Source organism: Symphodus melops (assembly GCF_947650265.1).
Source record: "Symphodus melops genome assembly, chromosome: 14".
Classification (NCBI taxonomy): Eukaryota; Metazoa; Chordata; class Actinopteri; order Labriformes; family Labridae; genus Symphodus; species Symphodus melops.
In genome coordinates this window covers 23,204,744-23,228,498 of record NC_136704.1, presented here as the reverse complement: position 1 = coordinate 23,228,498, position 23,755 = coordinate 23,204,744, and the positions used below count along the sequence as shown (strand labels likewise).

The 23,755-nt window shown below is 45.7% G+C and overlaps 1 protein-coding gene across 1 annotated transcript in view; it reads left to right on the top strand.

Annotated features, from left to right (window-relative positions):
• The window catches only part of slc4a2b (solute carrier family 4 member 2b), a 39,062-nt gene that overhangs the window by 6,609 nt on the left and 8,698 nt on the right, over nucleotides 1-23,755 (top strand). Inside the window, exons 2-12 of the mRNA XM_079360908.1 lie at nucleotides 2,091-2,169; nucleotides 7,388-7,561; nucleotides 16,203-16,368; nucleotides 16,479-16,705; nucleotides 17,259-17,383; nucleotides 18,021-18,244; nucleotides 20,578-20,714; nucleotides 22,153-22,333; nucleotides 22,421-22,556; nucleotides 23,332-23,533; nucleotides 23,621-23,729. Of these exons, the coding sequence (XP_079217034.1) occupies nucleotides 7,502-7,561; nucleotides 16,203-16,368; nucleotides 16,479-16,705; nucleotides 17,259-17,383; nucleotides 18,021-18,244; nucleotides 20,578-20,714; nucleotides 22,153-22,333; nucleotides 22,421-22,556; nucleotides 23,332-23,533; nucleotides 23,621-23,729 (1,567 nt within the window). The 5' untranslated portion in view covers nucleotides 2,091-2,169; nucleotides 7,388-7,501. The remainder of the gene's footprint in view (nucleotides 1-2,090; nucleotides 2,170-7,387; nucleotides 7,562-16,202; nucleotides 16,369-16,478; nucleotides 16,706-17,258; nucleotides 17,384-18,020; nucleotides 18,245-20,577; nucleotides 20,715-22,152; nucleotides 22,334-22,420; nucleotides 22,557-23,331; nucleotides 23,534-23,620; nucleotides 23,730-23,755) is intronic.

Genomic DNA, 23,755 nt, shown 5'->3' with positions numbered 1-23,755 from the left:
TCCGGCGGCTTTTATGACTTTGGATGGGATTAATGGTGTAGTAGTCTTTATTCTGCCATGACATGACATGGGTTTTTCTTTCCACTGCCAAAATACACTGAGAACCTGCAGAAGGCCAAGTTGTGCTTAAATGGAGATTTACCCCCAAAAAGCAAAGTGTTGGACGAGCACGATCACATGACCCAGGTGAAAATATTCAACCTGATGGACGCACTTCAGATGCACGGCTACCCGGCAATAATTAACCAGTCAATAATTCAGTGCATAACTACCTTGTGTTCTCATGCAGTCCGTACACAGTGCACATTATGAAAGAGTTGAAATCCAATCCAGTTCAATTAAAAACAACTTTTTGTCCCCGGGGGGGAAAATCAAAGGCACACAGAGCAGTGAATGAACAACAGTGCAGCAAAACTAAAAAATAAGAGTCAACAAAAGAATAAAGTGTCAAGATGCAAGTACAAATTTAAAATACAAAATAACAACATTAAATATAAATTGGCTCAAAAACATGCAGTTGATGTCGATTTTAAAGTTGTAAACAAAAAAATGTTGATACTTTGAACCCACGTTTTCTTAAATGAAACAATCTGAGAGAGAGGGAGAGAATTTTATTGTTTTATTGTTTTATTTATGTTTTGCAGCTTGCAAAGGTGTAAAAGTGACATTACGTGTTTTTTTTACACACAGCAGAGAAGGTGACAGAGTGCACACACACCGGCTGGAGTGCACAAACACACTGGCAATGTTTCAGGACAGAAATGTCGCCTGTGGATTTGTGCAACTCAGACTGCGTGCAGAAGTTGGCTTGCGATATATTTATAATTAAAACAATACATGTCACAATACTGGGTGCAGAGGAACTCTGTTTTTGTTGGTGCAGCATCACGACAGGAGTTTGCTTTCCTGATATTCTCATATCAAAGTTTAATTATGACCAAAACTTTGATGTATGCACATTTAAAGTCAGCAGGCATTGCATCTTCCCATCCAGACGTTGGATTACTTATTGACAGTCACTGCAGACGTCCAGACCTTTTTATGAGAAATAAAATGGCCGAGTGTTCCAAAGAAAGCCGCTGCACGATGACTCACCGCTCCTCGGAGTTGTTTGGATTCAGAGATGTCATTCATTTGCTCGACTGCGGTGGTAAAGCAGACTTTTGTTCCTTTTCACGTCGTCCTTGACTTTTATCATTCTGAAAGCCTTTTATACAACAGCTGCTCACGCATTGTTCGCGTGCGGCAACTTGAGCGCGTGTCGCTCCTGCAGGTTGTTGTAGACCTCGTCAGATGTGCGCGTTTCTTAAATGCGTCTAATCCATGTGATGAAATGACCACGCAATGTTTAGTCATGTTTTTTTGCAACATAAATCGCTTTTTTTGTCTGCTGGATAAATCAAGTGCAACATCCAAAAAAAGCAGAAGTTGCATTTTTTTTTTTTTTTTTTCTTTGAATGAAGGTTAATGTAGAATAAAAAGGATTATAATGAAGCTGCAGAGTTCTGAGAAGTCACAGAGCGAAGAGTTTATTCCTGCAGAAGGAAGAAATAGCAAGCAAGTGTCACAATAATGAGATTTTTGTAAATTGTGCTTTTATCGGATTGCAAAATTAAAAATGTCTCCTTGAGGAAAATGAAAGCTGGTCACATCCTGGAGACGTCTGCACCAGGTTGCGAGGCGTTGCTTTGTTTAAATGCATAAAAAGCCAAACAGGTCGGTGTCATACTTTGTTTAACACAGATATCGATCACCGCCCCGGGTTGAATTCCCACCTGAAGCTGGAGGTCACTGCGAGCGTGTGTGTGTGTGTGTGTGTTCCAGATGTATAGATCAGTGTGTCTCAGCGGCAGCCTCTGACTCACTGTTGACTGGGTCCTGGAGTCACATGGCTACTTGTCAGCAGGGCTGGAGGAGGAAACATAATCCTGAGGAGGAAGGCTGCTGCTATCAGTCTGTGCACGCTGGACTGAGAGAGAGAGGCAGTCGAGGCTGGACCGCACACGCTGTCACTCCACATCGCTAACGCTCGCCCTTTTGTCTCCTTCTCTCTCTCTCTCTGTTTGCTTTTCGTCCTGCACTCTGACCAGACCCACGTCTCTCTTCACGGCAGAGTTCAGAATTGCACTACAATGTCTGCGGCGGCTTCTCTGCTGTAAGCACACAAAGGTATGTTTAAAAACATGGATTTTATTTTTACTAGTTCTTGTACAGTTTGTGTTTTTGCTTCGTCACTGTTTGATGGCACAGATCAGATTCCTGTTAAATCTAATCAGACTGAACTCACCATAGATCTGATTTTAGGCAGAGCTGACTCAGGCTTGAACCATGATGATCTGCGACCAAAGGACAAACAGCTGTAAACACATCCTGCTCAGAGCCACAGGTTGCAAAAAAAAAACAAATTTATCCCACTTTGAGTTAAAGCAGGGAAAACGTTTTTTTTCCCCCTCACTGTTATGAATCTGAAACAAAATCCTTTGGAGGAGATGTTTTTTGGGGAAGTGATTGCTTTCTAAATGCTGACCTGATGTTCTCAAGAATGCGTCTTCTTGTAAACCTCGATCACTTCTGTTATCTGTCTCTCGTGCATATCTGTCTGTCTAGGAACAAGTGATAAAAGTGTTGAGTCAGTAGAGTGAATCGCACAGTAAGACAACATGTCATGCTGTGAGATTAAACATTAAGGACGCCGAGTTGTCGTCACGTCACAATCAGGGTTTGAGGGGAGGAAAGCGTTTCTCTCGGCGTGCAGAGACGAATGACTGAAACACTTTTAAATCCAGACCGTAATGAAATTTTAAATCTCTCCTTCCTCCCTGTCATTGTCGTGTTTTTTGTTGTTGTTTTGTTTTTAAGTACGGGCCAGTGCGTCGGTTGAGGTTTGGACAATGTGATCAAGTCTCTATTCCCGGACGAGGAATTTTGATCGCCAGTTTGTACGTTTTTTATCGAACTGTTCTTTAATTATGAATTTGGAGATGAAACGCGCAGACCTGCGGTCGTCGCTCACCCGTGCCAAGTTGCCATTTGAAGCTGGGCGCCGTCCAGCGTGTTCGGGGCAGATTACTGGGTTAAAGAGACGTAGACTTGTCTCGTGAGTTTGAGTCCACATCATGACCTCCATCCTATCGTCTTGCTCCTCTGACGTCGTAGCGAGGGTCAACAGTCACGTGACATCTCAGCGGATTGTCACACATTGATTGGCATAAAGTGCTGACTCATCTTTTTTTATAACTCGCTCTATTAGAATGAGTTGAGATTTATTTATTTATTTTTGTTGAATTGGAAAAAGTCGACTCCTCAAACACGTACAGGAGAAGATGTACTGCTTTTTCCCCACAGGGGGGCGCCAAAATCAACGCAAACAAAACATTTCTCGCAGGAGCTTTAAACGAAAACCTCACATTTATCTTCCTTTTCCAAATCTGTGTTCAAGATGACCAAATACTCCTGACGAGATGAGGACTCTTCCCTCTTCGGGAGCATTTGACATTTAAGTTCTTGAAATCTACGACATACCAAGGACACTTTGTCGGGCGTATTCGTGCTCTGTGGAAGAGATGAGTCACCACCACGTCCGCATCACAGATCTGGATAAAGACAAAAAAAAACATCTTCCCCAGCCGTGTGCCCCTTCCTCTAAAGATGTGACACAAAATGTCGACCCTTTGGTGACGTTGAGGTACATTTCCCGCTCGCTGAGGAAGCCATAATGCATTTGACCTTTAAAGAACAGAAAGTAAATGTCAGTCCCCCAGAATCATTGAAAGGCCGCCTTTTAAAGGCAGGTTGCTCAATACCAGCTGTCAACGACAGGATGAGTTTTCACCGACACACGGAGGAGCTTTTGTGTCGTCTCCATCCACCGTGTTTGTCCTTTTTTTTATTTTCTTTTTTTTTTCTGTTGATTTTGACGTTGAAGTCTGTAGTTGGTGTTTCAAGTCTTCAGTTGATTAAAAATAGACGCTCCTGTCCACTCCTCTTTTAGAGTCTCCTGTCTCTGCAGGAGGGGACACATGACGATGACAGTGACAGCTCGTCATGTTGTGAGAACACAATCTGACCGATAATGTCGCAAGGTCAACGTTAAGACAATTTGTATTAACCCTGATTTAGCTCTGGACTACAGTTCATGCTCAGGCAGCGTCGTCGTTTTGGCATCACATTTTTTTTATTCATTAGAAAGAACCTCCGGAGTTTCTACAGCTCCTCCCGACAGCCTCTGTTTGTCGATGTTGCCTTCTTCCTGTTTTCGTACTTACTTCCTCTTAGATTGACAGTTTTTCCCGAAGCCTTTGCATGCCCTATTTTTTTGTTTGGAAGCTGTGACTAATTTATTTATTTATTTTTTTGTTTTCTTGGAAAAGTTTAGAAACGCAGGGGAAAAAAATTCCACCAGCTTCTTTTTTGGAGCAGTTTGTGAGTCATCAAACTTCTGGCTGTCTTTGGGGACGGAGACGTGATGAACTTCATCCAGGAGAAATGCAAACCTCCTCTGCACTGTCAGCATTCAGCCGTGTCCTTTCTGTCCTTTCTGTCATTACATAAGGGACAGCCTGTTCTTTTTTTACACTCCACTGAGTTTGCGGCGCACCTCTGCAGCCAGAAAAAAAACACCAATTTGATCAAATGACTCAGGAACATTTCAGTTCTTATTGCCTCCTTCTTCTGATCACTTTTGTTATTGGTATCCTTCCAGACCTGCCCTCAGGTGGATAAGCTGGTTCCCATGCTTTTCAGCCTGGATCCCAGAGTTCTGTAACTTTATCCCTGTGTAGCCAGCCCTGCCTTTTCCTCAGTGGGAGGAGGAGGAGGAGGAGGAGGAGGGGGGGGGGGGGGCGGTCTAGGTTTACTGAGAAAGTAATCTTCAAAAAACACCCAAGCTGATTTCAATTGACTCCTTTATCGCCACAGATTGCAGCGTCTCAGGCGAGTAAATGTTGTTGTTGTGAATAGATCAGCTGCCGGGATGTAATTTAGATTTGGCGCTGCGATTACCACGATGGCAGAGCAAGCGAGAAAACCGTGCCAAAGATGCTGCGTACAGTTTGCTCGGCGTCTCCTCGGCGTAGGTGATTTTCTCTAGTTCGACAACACGTGAAAACAAAACAAGATCACGCCGTCCGGATTGGACGCAGCACGGCTGCATTACATCTAATCTCCTTGTTATTGATTGTGTCTGAAGAAAGATGCATTTCACTTTTCCTCTCGCTGTCGACAAGGTCGTTGATGTGATCTCGTTCGGCCAAGCAGGGAAGCTCATTGTTTCTTTGAGTGGGTTTGGCAGAACCGGATTTCGAGCCGTGACAGGAAGTGACCCTGTTTACGCTGCTCTTTAGTTAATAATGTAATCTAAAGCCGGATTGCTGGGCTGCTGAACGCCTGTGAAACATTTGGATTCGTTGCTGTCTGTAGTTGATATGCAGACGTCATGTGGGACATTAAATTCTCAGGGCAGCACAGCTGATCTTTGCAGTCTCACATCATCATTAATGTAAGTGTTAAATATCTCTGTCAGGACTTCGAGTGTTCAGTTTGATATCATAAACGAGTTGTGTTTCTCAACGTAACGAGGGACGGTCAGATATGTCAAGTCACCGATATTCTCGGGCCTATATGAGCCCGTCCTGGAAGCATCAGTAATAGGGATGCACCGATGCATCGGATCCCGACTCCATCGGCAAATAATGTGGCACGAACCGATGTCATCGGTTTCTTTTTTGTTCCAAAATCCAATAAATGCAGACGTCAACGACACCTACTGACTTTTTTTAATTGTGAAACATGAGTGAAAATGTCGGCCTTGTTGGAGTCTGAATGACACAAACATGGGTATCGGCTCAACTCTTATTTCAAATATCAGCTCTGGCGTCGGCCCTGAATTTCCCAACCGGTGCATCTCTAATCAATCAAAAATGATCGATCTATTATTTATTTCTTGCGTGATCTGCCGTGGCTCGTGCCGTCACTTATCAGAGGGTTTTTCTGCACAGTAGCTCTGCAGCTCTTATCAGCCTCTCGGGGTTAATGACCTTCGATCGCGGCGTGCCGCACGGCTCGAAATCAAGAAGCATCGAGATGAAAAGGAACTGCGTGTCAGTACAAACGTGTCAGCGTGGACTTCTGTCTCTGATGTTGTTATGCATCGAGTCTTATATCAGCGCTCGTTTTTTAAAAACACACTCGCTGCGTCGCCGTGTGTTTCTCCTCGGGGCCTCCAGGAGATCCTTTCTCACGTCTCCGTTTGACCACATGTCGGATCATTTAAAGGCCATGGACCATGTCACTCTGTGTTTGGTACTTTGATCTATCTGCACTTTGGTTGGTTGGATTGCGAAAATAGTTTATTAGGCAGAGTGTTCACATGTAAATGTCAAACTCTCCCAGCTGTTGCTTTTTTTTGCCTTGTAAGCTGCGTGCCTCTAAAAGTGGAATTGTTGTCGTACAGCGTCTGAACTCCTCCTCTTCATTTCCTATGGAGAGGCAGAAGTGCATCTTCAGCCTGCTGGATGAACACGCAGCTCTATTCTAGTCGATAGACGAGCTGCACATTTATCCAATCAGGTGCATTCACTCGGCCTACGTCACCTGTCGAGTAACCTGCAGCGAAAAATCCAGAGTGGATGGAGAGACCCGGCAGGAAATCAGAACACGCCCACTTTTCATTCGGTACACGCCCCTCAGGTGTGCTCTGACGCGATCGCTACCATCGCCACCTGCAGCAGTGGAGCCGCCACGTCAGTCACAAGATCCACAACTTTGGATCCAGGTTTTTGTCATCAAACATGTTTTTTTTCCTCTCCCCCCCCATACCACACGTACATGTATGAAGGGAATTAGTGCTGTCGTCGAGATCTATCAAAGTTCAAACCTCCCCACCATCTCTCCTACGAGTCCTATAAACTAATCTGACAGGTTTTAGCCGGCCTGCTTGTCGACTCTCTACAGCCGATCGACAGCTGTGATTTTTTTTTTTTTTTTTTTTTGCCTGACTTGAATTAGCCACGAGTGAAGAAGTGTGTGCAGGACGGAGACCACACACATGAAAACATGAGATGTGGATTCATTTGATCTCCGGCTTATCGGCTCGAACTGCACATTTCTCTCGGTCGTGCTAATAATATCGTAATCATAGTAGCGTGCGGACGTGGCAGCATTGTGGGAATCTGTGAGCATGATCGCACGAGCATTCAAAGTGTTTTCTCTTCGTTCAGCCTCACAGAGCGGCTCAGACTGAATCTGTGACTCTCTCTCTCTCTGCTCTCGTTCCTGAAACTCGTTTCACTTTCTGCTCTTCCCACAATCGCAGGATCTCAGCGCTGCGTTGTTGCCTCATCTTTGTATATCTGCAGCTTCTAATCCCTCCATCTGTATCTGTCTCCAGGTTATGCTGCCCAAAAGCTGTCTGAGTCCCAGTGAGAAAGAGAAGGGCTAAAAGCCACACAGATCCAATTAAGCTTTCCAGTTTGCTCTCCAGCAGCGACTTCAGCGTGGAGCCATGAGCAGCCCCGGAGCTCCAAACAAGATTACAGATGCTGTGGCATCGGTTCTTCACAGCGTGAGTACACACGAGCCAGCTCAGGTCGGCCTCGGCCACATGACTTCACACACGAGGAAGAGTTTGTGGCCTCGGTGACCAACCAGGTTTAACGGCATTTAGACGAGAAAGTATGTTTTTTTTTTCTTCTGTATCAGACTCTTCAGCTCCTGACTTTCCTCTCCGCTAACTCATATTTTGTCTTCGCTGGATTTATGCTGCCTCGGCTTCCTGAGACTTTTCTGGCATGAGAGTTTATGTCTTTTGGACAGTGCCCTTCTCTCCGCAGCTGTGTGTGTGTGTGTGTGTGTGTGTGTGTGTGTGTGTGTGTGTGTGTGTGTGTGTGTGTGTGTGTGTGTGTGTGTGTGTGTGTGTGTGTGTGTGTGTGTGTGTCTGTGTGTCTGTGTGTGTGTGTGTGTGTGTGTGTGTGTGTGTGCCCATCGAGTCACAACTAAAAGCCGATTCCCTTTCCAGAATACTCCTTACTACAAAAATAAAATGTTCAGAATACTTTTAAAAAGAGCATTTCAGAGAGAGCGGCTTTCGCTGAGTTTCCCTTTTCATTAAAGTGCTGAAGCGCTGAAACCGTTTCCTTCCTCTCTTCTTTAATTTGGATGTTTCACCAGCGTTGGAAGCGCTTGGAGTAAAACTGCCTTCTAATGAAAAACGTTATTTGTAAAAGGCTGCGGGTGGGATTGATGCGATAAACACGGTGGCCAGAGGGCGGCTGGTCAGCGGGCCAAAGAAAGCAGCGTTCCTCGACTGTCTCTGGGATGATTAAGATGCTGGAGCAGAAAATATCACAAGCTTAGAGGAGGAATCCAGCCCCCATGATCAGCGTCATATTGTCCGTTTGCAACGGCTGCCGAGTTCCAGAAGTTAAGTTCAACTGGATCCCGCTAAAATTAAAGGATAGATCCGCTGTTTTTTTAAATAATGCTGAAATATGTTGTTTCCCTGAGCGGTCCGGTGAAAGGGAGATCATAGTGCTGTGGGTTGATTGGTGGGTGAGTGAAAAAAGTGATGTTTAGACTACAGCAGAGCAAAAAAATAAATAGAGAGACCTTTTGATTTATTTCTGACTGAGACGGCTCTAAAGTTTTATTTTGCCGTTCTTGTAGGAAAAGTTTCCTCTCCCTGAGTTTCCTCTCCTGTGTTTGACCACGCTGACACCTCTTCCTCGACCTCCATTGGACTCTGGGAGGGTTTTTTTCTCCCCTTTGCTGGACATACAGTAAACAACATAACGGCTGTCCAAGTTTGAAATCCGACCCTCACAGTTCAGACTGAGAATGCCGAGTATTTAAGAGGGGGAAGCGGATCTATGAGAGTCAAACGCCTCGCCATGAAATACGTCCTGGAGAAAGACGAGCAACAGCGTTCACCACCGCTCGTAATGTGTTTGAACATTTGTGGTGATTTGACCCTCAGCATCCACCGTACGACCGCAGCACGCGCTCAGACGTGTTTTTATTTACACATCATAAAAAGACAAAGGAGCACGGTGAGTTTGATTCAGTGTGTCACCATGATTCATCGTGGAGGAAGTGAGTCGAGTTCAGAAGTGTAACACGATGACTTAACGACACGCCTCCGTCCTTCAAACTGTTTTTCCTCGTGTTGTTTCCTTGTGACAGACGGAACAAAGATCTTTTGTCATTTCAACATCGAATTCGTCCGTCGCAGTGATTCAACAAAAAAACCTAACGCGACCTGGTTCGCTCCAACGTACGGAGGCCGAGTCCACCGAGCGGACGGCCCCGGGTTAGAATCTGACCCGTCCCTCCTCTTTCTCTCTCTCGCCTCGATTTCTGCTTCTGTCCCGTCTCTCCAATAAAGGAACAAAAACACCTCAAAATACATTTTAAAAATCGTAGCAACAACCTGTTGAGCGACAGGATTCCCTACTATCTCTCTTTGGGCGAGAAAGAGCGGGATCCAACGATGACTGGTGGGCGCCCGCTCTCCCGCCAACTTCTGTACTGACTCCCAGGCCCAAACGAAGGCGTCTGTCGACTCTTTTTAAGGAGATTCTGCAAAGCCGGTCAGAATCAGGCCGTCTCTCCAGCCCTCGCACGCCGTAAGGTCGTTAAACACCTTTGAAAGCTGCACCTGAGATGGGCGGACGGCGGTTTGACTCTGCTTTGATGAATCCTGGCAACATCAAGACGCCCGCTGAAGATAACAAGCGTTTACTGTGAACTGGCTCTCCAAGCCTCTCTCTCTCTCCAGGGTTAATCATTCTCTCTCAAACAATGTGTGTGTGTGTGTGTGTGTGTGTGTGTGTGTTTGTTCAGGGAGAGTTCAGATAATCCCCTCTGGATTTTTTTTTCTTCTTAGTGGCTAACATTATGAAACTGACTAATGTCGTGGAGCGCTGCCCCCGGGTCATGTGACGAGGGCGAACCAAAATGGGAAATGGGTCGACTTCCATTTAAAGTATCCAGCTCTTTTTTGCTTTTTAATAGTGCTGCGCTCGAGCGCTCCTCGTGTCCGACTTGATGGAGTATCTGTACTCGTTGAAGGTGAGTTTGTTTACCGCTGAGGCGACTTGTTTACTCCCTTCTTTCTGTTTGTCATATTTAGTCTCTTTCTTATCCATTCCAGTCATCACACATCCCGAAAATAGATGTTATTTGTGAGCCAGGCAGCAGATAGCCTCCTCTCTTTTGCAGTTGTTTGGGTGAATTTAACCTCGACACGAACTCAGCAGCTGGTTAATGTTCACTCGTGGGCTGCTCAGAGGCGTTTGTGTCATGAACAGCTCTTTGACTTTTCTCAGCTATTAACAAACGCAAGGTAATATTTACTCCTTAATGCGTCACTTGTTACAGTTAGTCGCCTCTCTGATGTCTGCTGGATTTTGAAATCCTGTATTTTTTGACCACACGGCCTCCCTGGAGCGTTTCAGACACGCAAGCGAGCGCTCCATCCGTCAAATGAGAACGGACCATTTAGTTTTATGTTGCTTCTGTTCCCTTTTTTAAAGGAACACGTTTACACCTCAAGAAGTGTTTTGTATTTGCTCTGCTGTTAATAGTTAATACGATGATCGGAACTGGCCGGGACGTATCAAAGTGAAACTAGGTTAGCTCAACATGCAGCCTGGAAGGAAGTGGACACACACGTGTTAGAGATAATGTTATCTTTGGACTGAGCCCGCCTCGCTTCTCGTCTTTACGCGAAGCTACGCCGGACTGCAAAGACTTTAAAGACCGTGCTGTCCGAGGAAGTTTAACCAAAGACATTTGACTCTTTGAAATTATTTCATTTCTAATATTTGAGGCCTGAAAGTTTTAAAAAAAATTTCAAATGGCAGAATTTGTTTTGGGTTCATCCTGTTTGGTAAAGCTTCTCGGGACCCCTGGTAGTTTATTTCCACACGACTTTTTCAGTTTTTTTTTTGTTTGCCTTTATTTGAGAGAAGCAGAAATTGAGGGCTTGAGAGAGAGTGGGAAAGAAGCCACAGTTCAGATTCAAACCCGGACCGTCCATCCGTACATGTGGAGCGTCCTATAACTGACACCCAAACTTTGTTTTTGTTTGTTTTTGTGTGTGTGTGTTTTCCTGTTTTTATTTGTGAAGCACCTTCTAACAAAGTGTTTTAAAGGTGCTATATAAATAAAGACTTACTCAACATGGTCAGCTGTGACTTAGTTAGTACAGTTGGTAGTCTCTCAAGCGGGAGGTCGAGGGTTCGATCCCCACCATATCCTGCATGTGTATGAACGCGATCAGTTACTTCTGATGGCAACTAGAAACGTCGACCATCAGCGTGTGACCTGCCGAGTCATCAGAAGACGAGAAAAGTCCCAACACGAGCTCATTCACCATTCCTCTTTTACTTTAAAGTGCGACAGTGAGCCGAGAGATTAAAGTGCAGTCCGTATCAGTAACCGTCAGTGAGACAGTTGTCTTCAGGAAGTGAGACATCAGATAGGATGCAGATCGGCACAGTTCACACCTCCTACCCATCATGTTTTATTACTTTCTTCAGCCTCGAACGCGTCGGTCTGGAAGTCACCTCAGATTTCCGTCTGCTTCAGTGACTCAGTTTCTCACGTAGTGATGATTTAGCTTCCATAAAAGCTGTGAAAAAAAAAGAGAGATGTGCAGATATTTCTCTTTTATTCATGATGTAACAGGAAGGGTGTTAGTGCTGGTTGCATATTACAACATTTGTAGTTTCTGTAAAACAACACTGTCTCTGTGCTCTCATTGGATAATCATAAACTTAGAGTGTGATGAGCTTCTGGATCGCCTTGCACTCGTGTAAAGGGACGAGGGCTCGGGACAGCACACACCGTCTCCCCCTCTGAGTGCTGAGTGTGTCGGATTTGAGCCGACCTCACCACACAGATAATCTCCTCTGCAGCCTCTGCACACTGTCAAGTGTCCTCCACGTTACATAACTCAGACACGGCACATGAGCAGTCCACCACTTCCTGCAACTTTTCCAACTATGTTTTTGCTTCCCACAAATCCAACCATGCATCAGTGCATTTCAGTACGTTTGAACAAAACAAGCAAGAGAAGTCCATTATTTGTTTTTCTGAAGGTTGCCATCGTCGGCTCTTATTCCTGCTGGCTCGTTTGAGTCGACTGAATTATCACAAGTAAGTTTAGAATAATACTTTCTGATATCTCGGGTATGAAACAATGCAATATTTACATTGTTTTAATGATCAACAGGTGGGAAAGATACCAAAACATCACAGAAACTTCAGATCTTTTTTTTTCCAATTTTTAACCAAAAGCTGCCACGGTCCTTATAGCACAAACACGTTTGCATCATTTCACTAACAAAACATTGAAACTCTGTTTGAGCAACGAGACGAAGTGCAGACGTTTTTTCTGGATTTTCACAATTAATTAGTGCGTGGATGTCTTTTTTTTTTTTTTTTTTTTTTTTTTTTTCGAGAGTTGTTTCGCAGTTTGACGTTCTGGTAGTGTGACAGCTCTAATAACGACTACTGGCAGGATCAGCATGAACCTCGGTACGATCCCCAGGAAGCATTTTAAGGACTCTGGTGACCCCTTAGCTGGCTTTTATCTCTCTAAGCCCTGCTTGTTCTTGTAGCACCACCATCGGGCCATAACGTTGATCCAATTAATGACCAAATAAATCCAGATTAAACTAATGACATCTCCACCAGTGTCAGCTGTAAATGTTTTATAGATTTGAGCCTGCTAACATTAGCTATGAGCTTCCTCTGTGATCAGGCATGAAGGAAACAAGTGCCAGGATGTCCTCCTTCTAACTTTAGATTCTGCTCCTGAATGCTCTGGATCTGATTGGACCAGAGAAGGTAGGCGGGGCTTTGAAGGCCGTTTTGGACGCCCCTGGGTTTGCCAGATATGAGAGCAGTTATCAGGTGAACAGGTGTTGCAGCGATGGAAGCGGGCAGTGGAACTGCTTCAGATAGAAGTGATTGTAGCCGAGCTAAAAAGCCTCTGCATGTTTCTAATAAGCTCCAGCAGCAGAAAGCTGCTCAAACTAGGATCAATACTGGAGATGCTTTTGAAACATGGAGAGAGGTTAGAACGCTGAAAGCTTTACAGACCCATGCAGAGCTGGCTAAACACTGAAGCTACAGTGTCCACCACATGCAAAGCTGGCTAAACACTGAAGCTACAGTGTCCTCCACATGCAGAGCTGGCTAAACACTGAAGCTACAGTGTCCACCACATGCAGAGCTGGCTAAACACTGAAGCTACAGTGTCCTCCACATGGTGACCTACATGAGCATCCACTCATCCTCCTTTACTGCATTTCATTCCCTCTTTCCTTTCTCAACAACAAAGACATAAAAGCCCCCAAAATCAACCTTTAAAAACGTGTTGATTAAAAGCACATTGGTCGATACTGAAGCTCCGTGTGGCGACGGTAAATTGTGGAGATTAATGTCAATCAAAGGATTTGGTCCCGAGCTGTTCAAACACGGCTCGTGCTCTCCAAAAATCATGTTCATTCAAAGAGGAAAAGAGCGTTGTTTGTTGCAGGGTGAACACAATGGGTCGACTGGAGAGGGTGGCCGGACAGTCAATAGAGATTTGATTAGATTTTCACAAGGCTTTGAAAGGCCGTGGCGGTACCACGTCTCCCACCGTTAGCTCTTTAATGCAGGTGTTCAGTGTGAGAGAGAGCGCCTCCTGTCATGTCGGTGTCAGTGACGCTTGTTTTCACCGATCCCATTGATTGGGATTAAGCTCACATTTCCTTTTCCAAACCAAATCCCTGAAACTCCTCTCTACCACATATTGTTCCTTATCGGAGTTTTCCTTCTCGTCCGGTGGCTTTTGTTTTCACTCGGCTCCCCTCCGCTTGTTTTTCACCGCTTGTGGATTCAGTTGTGGAAAATTGTCTCACCTCTTTGAGAATCCCTCGCAGCCTCCTGCAGGGATTCGCTGTGAAACCATGATATGAATGAGAGCTCTGTAAAAACAAACGGCAGGATAGTGTTGCAGCTCACATCTGGAGGGGGATTGTGTCCTCCGGCAATTTTTGGATCAGATATCTTTTATTAACTTTTGAATTATTGAACACACGGCTTGTTTTTCCTCTTTTAATTTGGACATGTTTTGATTTCACTCGTGAAGTTTGGATTCACAAGAGCTCCAAAAAGATTTTCTGTCAAGGCTGTCACGTTGTAAAATCTTGTGTGTGTGTGTGTGTGTGTGTGCGCTAAAGTGCTGAGCTGTTGTTTTTTACGGTTTGCTCTTTGGGTCACGCAGCTCAACAAACAATTTGTTCACTGCTGTTCCGCATGGGGGGAAAAAAGCTATATGATGGATTTAACCTCGGGTCAATATTGAATGTGTGCCCAACAGGCCAACCTTTCCTTCCAACCTTTTTTTTTTTTTTTTTTTTTCAGTCTTTGCTCGTCCACAGTTCAGTGCAGGTTTTTTTGTTTTCTGTCACCTGTGTGTGGCATGAACAAACAGGTCAGAGTTCAACTCTTCGTGGTCATGTGGCTCATGGGAATCTGTTTTTCTCATGCCTTTTTAATCGATGAGCGATACGAAGACGAGCTCCGGAGCTTCCTGCTCGTATCTGCTCGTCTTGAAGGTGTTTTAATGAGCTTGTTAAAAGTGGAACATGCAGAGTGCCAAAGCTTGTTTGCAGAAATAGCCACCCACTTTGTACTGCGTGTCATCACGAGTTAAGTTTAGGTAAGTAGTTGATCTGATTTGGTGTCATACTACTGCCAGGTTTACGTTTCTGATCCACTTTGTTTAACAATGAGAGCAATAATTATTCCCTTACATAAGAACTTAAATCAGGGTTTTCTGCCGCTGTGTCTTTTCATTTATAGCAGCATTATTTGATCAGAATCAGCTTTTATTAACACATACACTTGTCTTGGTGTGTTTGTGTAAAAACAGTTCACATGGGAAATAAGGCAAAAAGTAAAATAGAATATAAGAAGCAATTATCAATATATATATAAAACAGAATTTAATAAATGTCGGGGGGGGAGGGGGGCAGTGTGTCGTGCAAGTCCAACAGAAAGCTAAGCAGGAGCTGCAGTTGGGATGAGTCTACGTTTCTCTCCACATGCTTTCTGTTACTCCCTGCAGCACGAGAGGAAAAACACAAACGTATGACATGACACGTCGGGTTCCCTGAGAACCTTTTTGTGGGAGTTCTGCCGCAGGGAGGGGGGAGGAGGAGGAGGGGGGGGGGGGGGGGGGGTCACTGCAGGATATGACTACCTGTGCAGCAACCGTGGACATATTCACTCCACTTCAGGACAGCTGGAGCACAATCCTGTCAAACCCCGAGTGGATCCGGCTCCGACCAAGCCTTTTAGGACAACATCCCTCCGGCAGAGCCAGGCGCAGCGGGGAGCAGAATCCTGCCGCAAGAAAACAGATCTCTTATCAAGCACATGACGCCTGTCACACCACAGTGTGGACAAAGAGTAACTGAGAAATGCACGCAGCTTTTGTTTCTTTAACGGAGGACCTGCTGCATGAGAGGTCCCGAGTGTGCGGTCACTGCAGGACCAGAGCGCCCTCTAGTGTTGGTTTCACTGAAACTTCAAACTCCCAACTACAGTTTATAGTTCTCTGCAGGTTTTGGCTTGTCGTGAAACAACACGGGAAAGATGGTTAACCAAAAACTTCAGTGATTAAAAGAATTGTAGATTTTTTAGTTTGCTCTGCATGGACGGGTTTTCCCCTTTTATTGTTGTGATGTTTTGTTGTTGTTGTTGGTTTGTTGTCTCCTGTGTGGAGTTTTGTTGTTGTTTGGGTTTTTACTCCATGTTTGCTTCTGCACGTTGTTTGTTTCAGAAGACAGTTGTTTTCATTGATTTGTAAATACCGCTGAGAGGGAAGGTGTCAGATGGCAAACTGCAGACGCAGCCTTTGTTTACATCTTCCACCGCGAAGTTCAACACTAAGCAGTCGGGTTTGATTTCAAAATAAAGCAGGAGGAGGCCAAACAGAAAACTTTTAATAAACAAGACGAGCTCAGCGATGAGATAAGAGCTACTTCTTTCTCTCAGGAAGTTTCAAACAGGAGCGTTGTGATTCTTTTTATCAACTGATTGAGTTCCTTGTTTTACTTGAATTTCCCTCGGGATCAATAAAGTATCTATCTATCTTTACGTTTCCCTTGAAATGTTTTTTTGTTTTTGTTTCTTTCGACGCGTAGCCAGAGGTTTCTGCTTCTTCATCACATGGAAGTCCTCGTCCTGAAGAGGAGGACGACGGTGACCTCAACAAAGCTTTGGGCGTCCAGCGCTTCCAGCAGATCCTGAGCCCTGCGTCTGTGATACCTGATGAACAGCACCACAACTACCATGAGGAGGATATCGAATGTAAGAACACTTTTCTTCTGTTTTTGATTTGATTCAACATCCAAGCGAGTTCATCAGCTGGCATTTAAAATCAGAATTAAAATCATGTGTCTTATTCCCCCCCCCCCCAGACCACCGTCACTCCTCTCACCACATCCACCGCCCTCTGTCCAAACTGCCCAATGAGGGACGCCGGAAGAAGAGCAGCAAGAAGAGGAGGAAGGACAAAGACCACAAAGGCAGCCAAGTTCCCAGCAGCGGCCCCATCGAGGAGGGGGAGGACGAGGAGGAAGACGAGGACGAGGTGACCGAGACGACCTCGGTTCCCTCTGAGTCAGAGAAAGTCAAAGATGTCGAGGTAAAACGCGAAGTCCTCGTGATTGACGTCAGGATGTGTCATCGTAGGGTTCAGGGATGTGTCTCCTCCTCGCTTCATTTTCCTTCATGAATCTTTTATCATTGTCTCAATCATTCATCAGTTTGTTCTGTTTATAAGCTCTGCAAAACATCCTCGTAAAAACTGAATACTTGACAACTGATTCCCAGTACATACTGGGAATCAGGGGATACAGGGGGAGGGGAGTGGATGCAGAGTCCTCATCCCTTGAGATTACAAATGCAGTTATATAGATGCCATTTTTTGTAAACCAATTTTAACAGACTTATTGCAGTGAGCCGTTAAAAATCCTCGATTCTCCTCTGATTTAATCTGATCTTCTCTTATTGTCTGTTTTCACGATAAGCCTCTCTCTCTCTCTCTCTCTCTCTCTCTCTCTCTCTCCTCTCATCTCTCTCTCTCTCTCTCTCATCTCTCTCTCTCTCATCTCTCTCTCTCTCTCTCTCTCTCTCTCTCTCTCTCTCTCTCTCTCTCTCTCTCTCTCTCTCTCTCTCTCTGGTTTTCCCTTTCACAGTTTTTCCTCTCAGATGATGATCACGTTGTCAAACGTGGCAAAGAGAGCCCTCGCTCGGCCCGCGAGCTGGACATCGTACCGCACTCAGTGGACGGCGCCGAGACCGAAGATGCCACCTCCTCAGAGTGAGTCCAGTCGAGGTCTCGGGGGGGGGGGGCAAAAACAAACCAATGCGAGAGGGGCGAGAGGAAATGATTAGCGTGCTTCACCTGCTGGGACGATTGCGTAACGCATGTGAGGCTCATGCTTGATCAGCCAGGGACACTGTACGTTACCATGTCTCAGGCATCCAGACGGCCCGCTGGGCGCGATCTGATGGACCTGAATAATCCGCTCCTCAGAGACCCATATATCACCTGTCGCTATAGACGACACAACACACCTCAGCAGCCCCACGCTCCCCCCCACCCCCCCCCCCCCCCCCTCCCCTGTGGCATTTACTTTTCCTCTTCATGAGGCTGTAATCAGGGCTGGGATAAAGCTGTGACTGCTTGTTGATCGGAGGGAATGGGAATAACGGGGGATTTCTCACGCAAGGACGAGATAACTAATTTTTCCTCATAGTCTTGTAATTCTTTGGACAGCAGACATTTACAGGACAGTTTGTTCTTTGTTCATTTTAAAGGACTTTAAGGGTTTTTATTGGCCGAGCGACTTCTCTTACTAAATGCTTTTTTTTTTATACTTTAATGGAAGTTTAAATTTTTGTTCAATTAAAAAAATAAAAGCACAACTTTTGTGTCGTCCTCCGCTTTTATTCAGCATACCGACCTCACCCGACGCTTCCAGTCCTGCTCCTCACTCCTCCCTGCAGCCTGAACACATCCCGCTTGCCCGGGCGTCCTCTGCCAGCCGCAGCTACGATCTGCAGGAGCGCCGGCGCACAGGCAACATGACGGGCGCCGAGCAGGCCAAGTACCAGCGGATCCCGACGGACGAGAGCGAGGCTCAGACGCTGGCCTCCGCCGACCTGGACGGCATCAAGAGTGAGTACAGAGGAATTCTTTACACCACTGACGTGTCTCGCCCTGCGTCTGTTAGGATCATCACAGATAAAGGACACACTCACTTTACTATTAGGAAAGGGGGTAAGAGAAGGAAACCAGTTGAAAGAATGATGAGCTGGAAAAGAGACAGGAGCTGGACTTGAGGGCGATCAGTGCACGATTTTGACTTGACACTTTTAATACACTCTTCTTCTTCTCGTGCACACTTTCAAGTGCTTAAGAGCACATTTCACCACATCGACTCTGTGGAGTGATTATATCCTGCTCTCACGTATTTCAAGGACTCAATGATCTGGTACATCCCTGCTTTTTTCTTTTCTTGACCTCAAATATTTTTGAGTTTTAAAGGTGCTTTATGTAGCATCCTGTTTCTCGCCCTCGCTCGTGCTCCTACAAGCACCGATCGACTCTCCCTCCGTGAAAGAAAAGCTCTGCCGTGTTCGCGCAAATTTTCGCCGTTCAGATTTTAAGTTTGGCCTCGACGGGCTTCTTCAGATAAAACCTTTTTTGTTTGTTTGTTTGTTTGTTTCATGTATTTACATGGAGTCTGTGTTGTGCTACAGACCGCTCGTTTATTTGTAGGAACAGATTTCCATCTTAGTTTCATTCTTCATCCAGTCACGCGCAACTTTCGCTCCCTGTAAGTCGAGCTGCGCGAGGAGGACGTCGAGAACGAACGTAGAACGTCACTTCCTGCAGCTTTCGCAGAAAATCGAACCCGGGTTCGACAAAAAAAAAAAAAAAAGGTTAAACAGGCAACACAGATAGTGAATTAAAAGTTCTCTTACTAATGCTCGGTAAACATGATTTAATTATGTTATTACAAAGTTAATTAAATCTCCTTTAAGCTCCTGTCATGAATCTTTATAGCGAGTCATCTGCAGCAGGTGTCTCAATCTATAACCATCCAGGAGGAGCAGTTTTAAGAAGATAAGATGCCTTAACAGCTCATCATGGTTGGCTTTTTATTTATACTTTCAGATTTACAAAATATTAATGTTGTCTGAACAGTCTTGAGCAATCCGACTGTAACAGATAAACACGGGAGGAGACGGAGCTCTTTCTTCATTTCACTTTGGCTCCCCGCGGCCCGGTGACGTCCCCGGCCCCCCCGACCCAGCGTGAGGTTGTGTTCAGGGCCGGGGAAATTTACGTCAGGGGTCCGACCCCTCAGCAGAGAGCAGCAGCTTATCAGAGAGTGTGTCTGACAGGCTCGCGTTATTAAATTAGCCATTCCCGCTGTCAGCTGAGGCCCCTGGACTCTGGCCCAAGCCAACATGGAGGCTAATGGTAAAACCTGGACCCGGGTGAAGAACCTGTAATCATTAGTGGACTAAAACAAGAGGGAGAGTTAAGTGGAGTTGAAGGCTAAAAAAGGACTTGGTCCAGGTTTGTAGTCATTAGAGACAACCTCTTCATCACCACGTATCCTCGGTGTCTTCTTTTATCTTTTCGCCGCCCCCACAAATCATCCTGGGAAAGTGTCTCCGTCTCTGGCTGGTGGTCAACAATAGGAATTATTAGATCACTGTCCCTCCCCTTTTGTCTGACCTGAGCGAATTAACACCTCCTCTCACTGATGTGTTGTGAAAGTTTCAACCACGGGCGGGTCAGGCGTCGGTCAAGAAGTGGCAACTTTTTCCGCACAAGTGGCACGCTGCGGTTTAAAGGCACGTAGGCAGACTGTCGTGCCAACGCCAACCCTACGCACCACCTTCAAACCCTTCAAATGCTGCGTGCCAATTGGGCCTCGTTTTTACTCCGGTGGCGGCTTCAAACTTCCCTCAGACGTCAGGGAGAGACCCTCGGAGAAAAAGATATCAAACGAGAATATCGTTTTCGTTTTGGACTGATTTCTTTTTAAATAATGAGCTGAATCATTGATGAAGAACCATAAAAGCGTCACTGTTTGTCTCATAGGACTGTCAGGCTCTGATAAAGGTAAGGCAGTTGATCTTCTTGAGGGGAAACTGATTCATTTTGTGAGAAGGGTGTTTTTAATTTTGAGGTTGTTTTTTTGTTTAGATTTTTTTTTTCTCAGCCATCCTGAGATTTTTCTCTGTAATCTATTTGACGCCTGTTCTGCTGCCAGTCCGAGTAACTCTACTCCCCGACGACGAGGGACCAAAGACACAAAAGCAGGCCGGCTTGGCACTCTGTGACTTGGTGCTTTTGAGATTTGAACCTGTGGCGCCAGGTCAACATGTGCATGCTGAAGGGCTTCGAGCAGCCTTCCAGTGTTCTGGTCTTGTTACTTCAACGTGCTCCTTTTGTTAAATAGACCTTCCCCTCCGTCTCATCTCGTCCCTCAGGTCACCGCTTTGAAGATGTCCCCGGTGTGCGCCGACACCTGGTCAGAAAGAGCACCAAAGGTCAAGTGGTGCATATCGGCAAAGACCACAAAGAGCCGAGCACGCGCAGCCGTAAGCAGGACCGAACCCCACATGAGGTGAGACATGACGGGATGTTTGTCCTCGTGTTCGTCAGTACCTGATGTACAGATGTGAAAATGTTTGGATTCATCAGATTTGTAAAGGTCGAGGAGAGGATTATTATGGATGATAATATTACTGAATCACTGATCAAAGCAGCCAGTTAACCACCTACACACAGAACTGGGACGATAACTTTACAAATTAAATTGATTGAAAACATGTCGGACAAAATGTTTTACGAGTTTATGATTTATAGTATTGTGAAAAAAATGCAGAGTGGAGACATGCAGATCAATTCTACATCCTTTGATTTGTACACGAGCGTTCAAAAATACAGACAAAGGCCAAGTGTGATCAGGCGCCTGATATTTGTGGAAATATGAAATGAGGAATTTAAAATTCAGTTTTTTGTTGGTAAACAAATATTTTCTTTGCAATATTTTAATCTAGTTCTACTAGATTTTGCTCATTCCCCCCCCAGAAATAAAGTGTTGAAGGTCCTGGGAAATGTTTTCCACCTCTCAGATGTAGCGCTGCGTCTCTTCTGGGGAGGGAAGGAGACAATTAAAAATGAATGAATGACTTCTTTCCTTTCACATGGAGAGGAAAAAAGTGGGGGGAGAGGAGCGTAGGTAACCAGACACTGGGACACACACACATTCTCACACACGGATCTAAGCAGAAGGCCGAGCACACAACAGGTCCCTGTCAGGTGTGTGTGTGTGTGTGTGATGAGGAACAGTTACCTGTTGGTATGTGTGTGAACGCGAGGCTCCGGCCCTTTTTTGAGTCCTCTCCTGCGTCCTCCGTCTCGCTCCTCCAGTCGTTACCGGTGTTTGTGTACCGCTCGGCCTCGCGGCTCGAAGGCGTCCTGCTGGACATGGACTCGGGTCAGATGGCTCGGTACCAGAAGGTGAGGTCTGGGCGACGGGCCCGCCGTGAGGTTCGACCCCGTGTGAGCGTGACTTCACAGGCATGAAGCTGCTGTAGTGTGGATTAAAAAAGCAAGGATTGAAAAAAAAGTTTTCCAGCCTGTTTTATGATCTTCACCTAAAAAGGGAATTTGATTTAACAGCATGGTGTTTAATTAAAAACTTGAGTGAACATATTTAGTGCTGAGAGATGCAGATAATCGTATACTTGTATTTTTCTGCACCTTTTATTGGTCGATCTCGGGGTTATAACAGATCAAATGTCTTCTCTGTGTGTTGACTGAATCTAATTGAATGACTTGGTCCTGGTCAGCATGGAGTCGGTTTTTAATGGTAACATGCAAACTGCCTCCCTACAGACTCCCCCACTAAACAGACTCATAACAAGTGATGAAGAGAAATTGCGTTGGCTGTAAAACAAGTATTTGGCACAATGGCGAAGGTGCACGTTGTGTGTGAGTGATGACGCACGTTCTCACCGACAGCCGACATGCCTTCCTGCGTCCGTTTGTCCCCGCAGGTCTTTGTGGAGCTGAACGAGCTGACCATGGACAAGAACCAGGAGATGCAGTGGAAGGAGACGGCTCGATGGATCAAGTTTGAGGAAGACGTGGAGGAGGAGACGGACCGCTGGGGGAAACCTCATGTGGCCTCGCTGTCGTTCCGCAGTTTGCTGGAGCTCCGAAAAACCATCTCTCACGGTACGTTGGAGTTTAGAGCCGCCACTCGTTAGCCTGAGAGTTTTTGCAGCGTTGCTCTTATTATTTTTTTTTGTTTTGTTTCAACAGGTGCCGTGCTGCTGGACCTGGACCAGAAGACCCTGCCCGGCATCGCCCACCAGGTGGTGGAGCAGATGATCATTTCAGACCAGATCAAAGCTGAGGACCGAGCCAACGTCCTGAGGGCGCTGCTGCTGAAACACAGGTGACCTGAAGCCACGCACAGAAACAGACGTTAGCGCCCATTTCCTTTTAAGGGATTAACAACCTTTGTTCGCTGTTTCGTCAACGTCTTCCCCAGTTGTAAAGGTTTTATTTTTTTTTATTCAAACTTTATTTAACAGGGGAAATTCCCATGGAGACGCACACTCTTTTTAACCAGGACAAAACTTTGGAAAAAGTTTTAAAAAAAAAAAGAAAGTCTATCAATGAATTAGCATGTGCATACACCCTAAACCAGGGGTAACCAACCCTGGTCCTCGAGGGCTACTATCCTGCATGTTTTAGATGTCTCCCTCTTCCAACACACCTGATTCAAATGATCAGGATTGTTATCAGGCTTCTGCAGAACTTGATGATGAGATAATCATTTGAATCAGGTGTGTTGGAAGAGGGAGACATCTAAAACATGCAGGATAGTAGCCCTCGAGGACCAGGGTTGGCTACCCCTGCCCTAAACCCTTTGGAGTGGGGCTCCTGTGGCTCAGTGGGTAGAGTTGGTCACAGGTACGATGTGAACACAGCAGCCTTACAGTCAGTGTGTGAATGTGGAGGTGTAAAAGCACTTTGAGTCGTCAGAAGATGAGAAAAGTGCTAAACAAGCTGAAGTATCAGTAACAGCATCACTGGCTGTTTTATAAGGAAGAGCAGTGACGTTATCTCACTGCTGCATGCTTCCTAGTACTAGATGGCTCCACTCCTGGTCTCTGCCTCTCTTCCTCCACCTCACCCTCTCTCTTTCCTCTCCCGGCCTCCCATAGTCATCCGAGTGATGAGAAGGAGCACAGTAGCCCTTTCCCCAGGAACATCTCTGCGGCCAGCCTGGGCAGTCTGATGACGCACAACCACAGCGGCAACCACACCCATCAGCCGGAACCGTCGGTGACTGACCCGCTCATGGGGACCGTCCACACCGTGGGGGAAACGGAAACACGCGTCAACATAGAAAAGAACGATCTGCAGGCGAGTAACCAGTACTTTCTATGACTCCAGGAACCAGCATCTCAAATGTTCTGATTTATTTTATTTTTTTTCATTTTCATTTTGCAGCAGAAGGAGCCGCCTGTGGTTTATGGTATGCATCGGTCCAAATCGAAACACGAGCTGAAGCTGCTGGAGAAGATCCCTGAAAACGCTGAGGCTACTGTAGTCCTTGTAGGTGAGTTTTCTCCCACTGAAGACTCC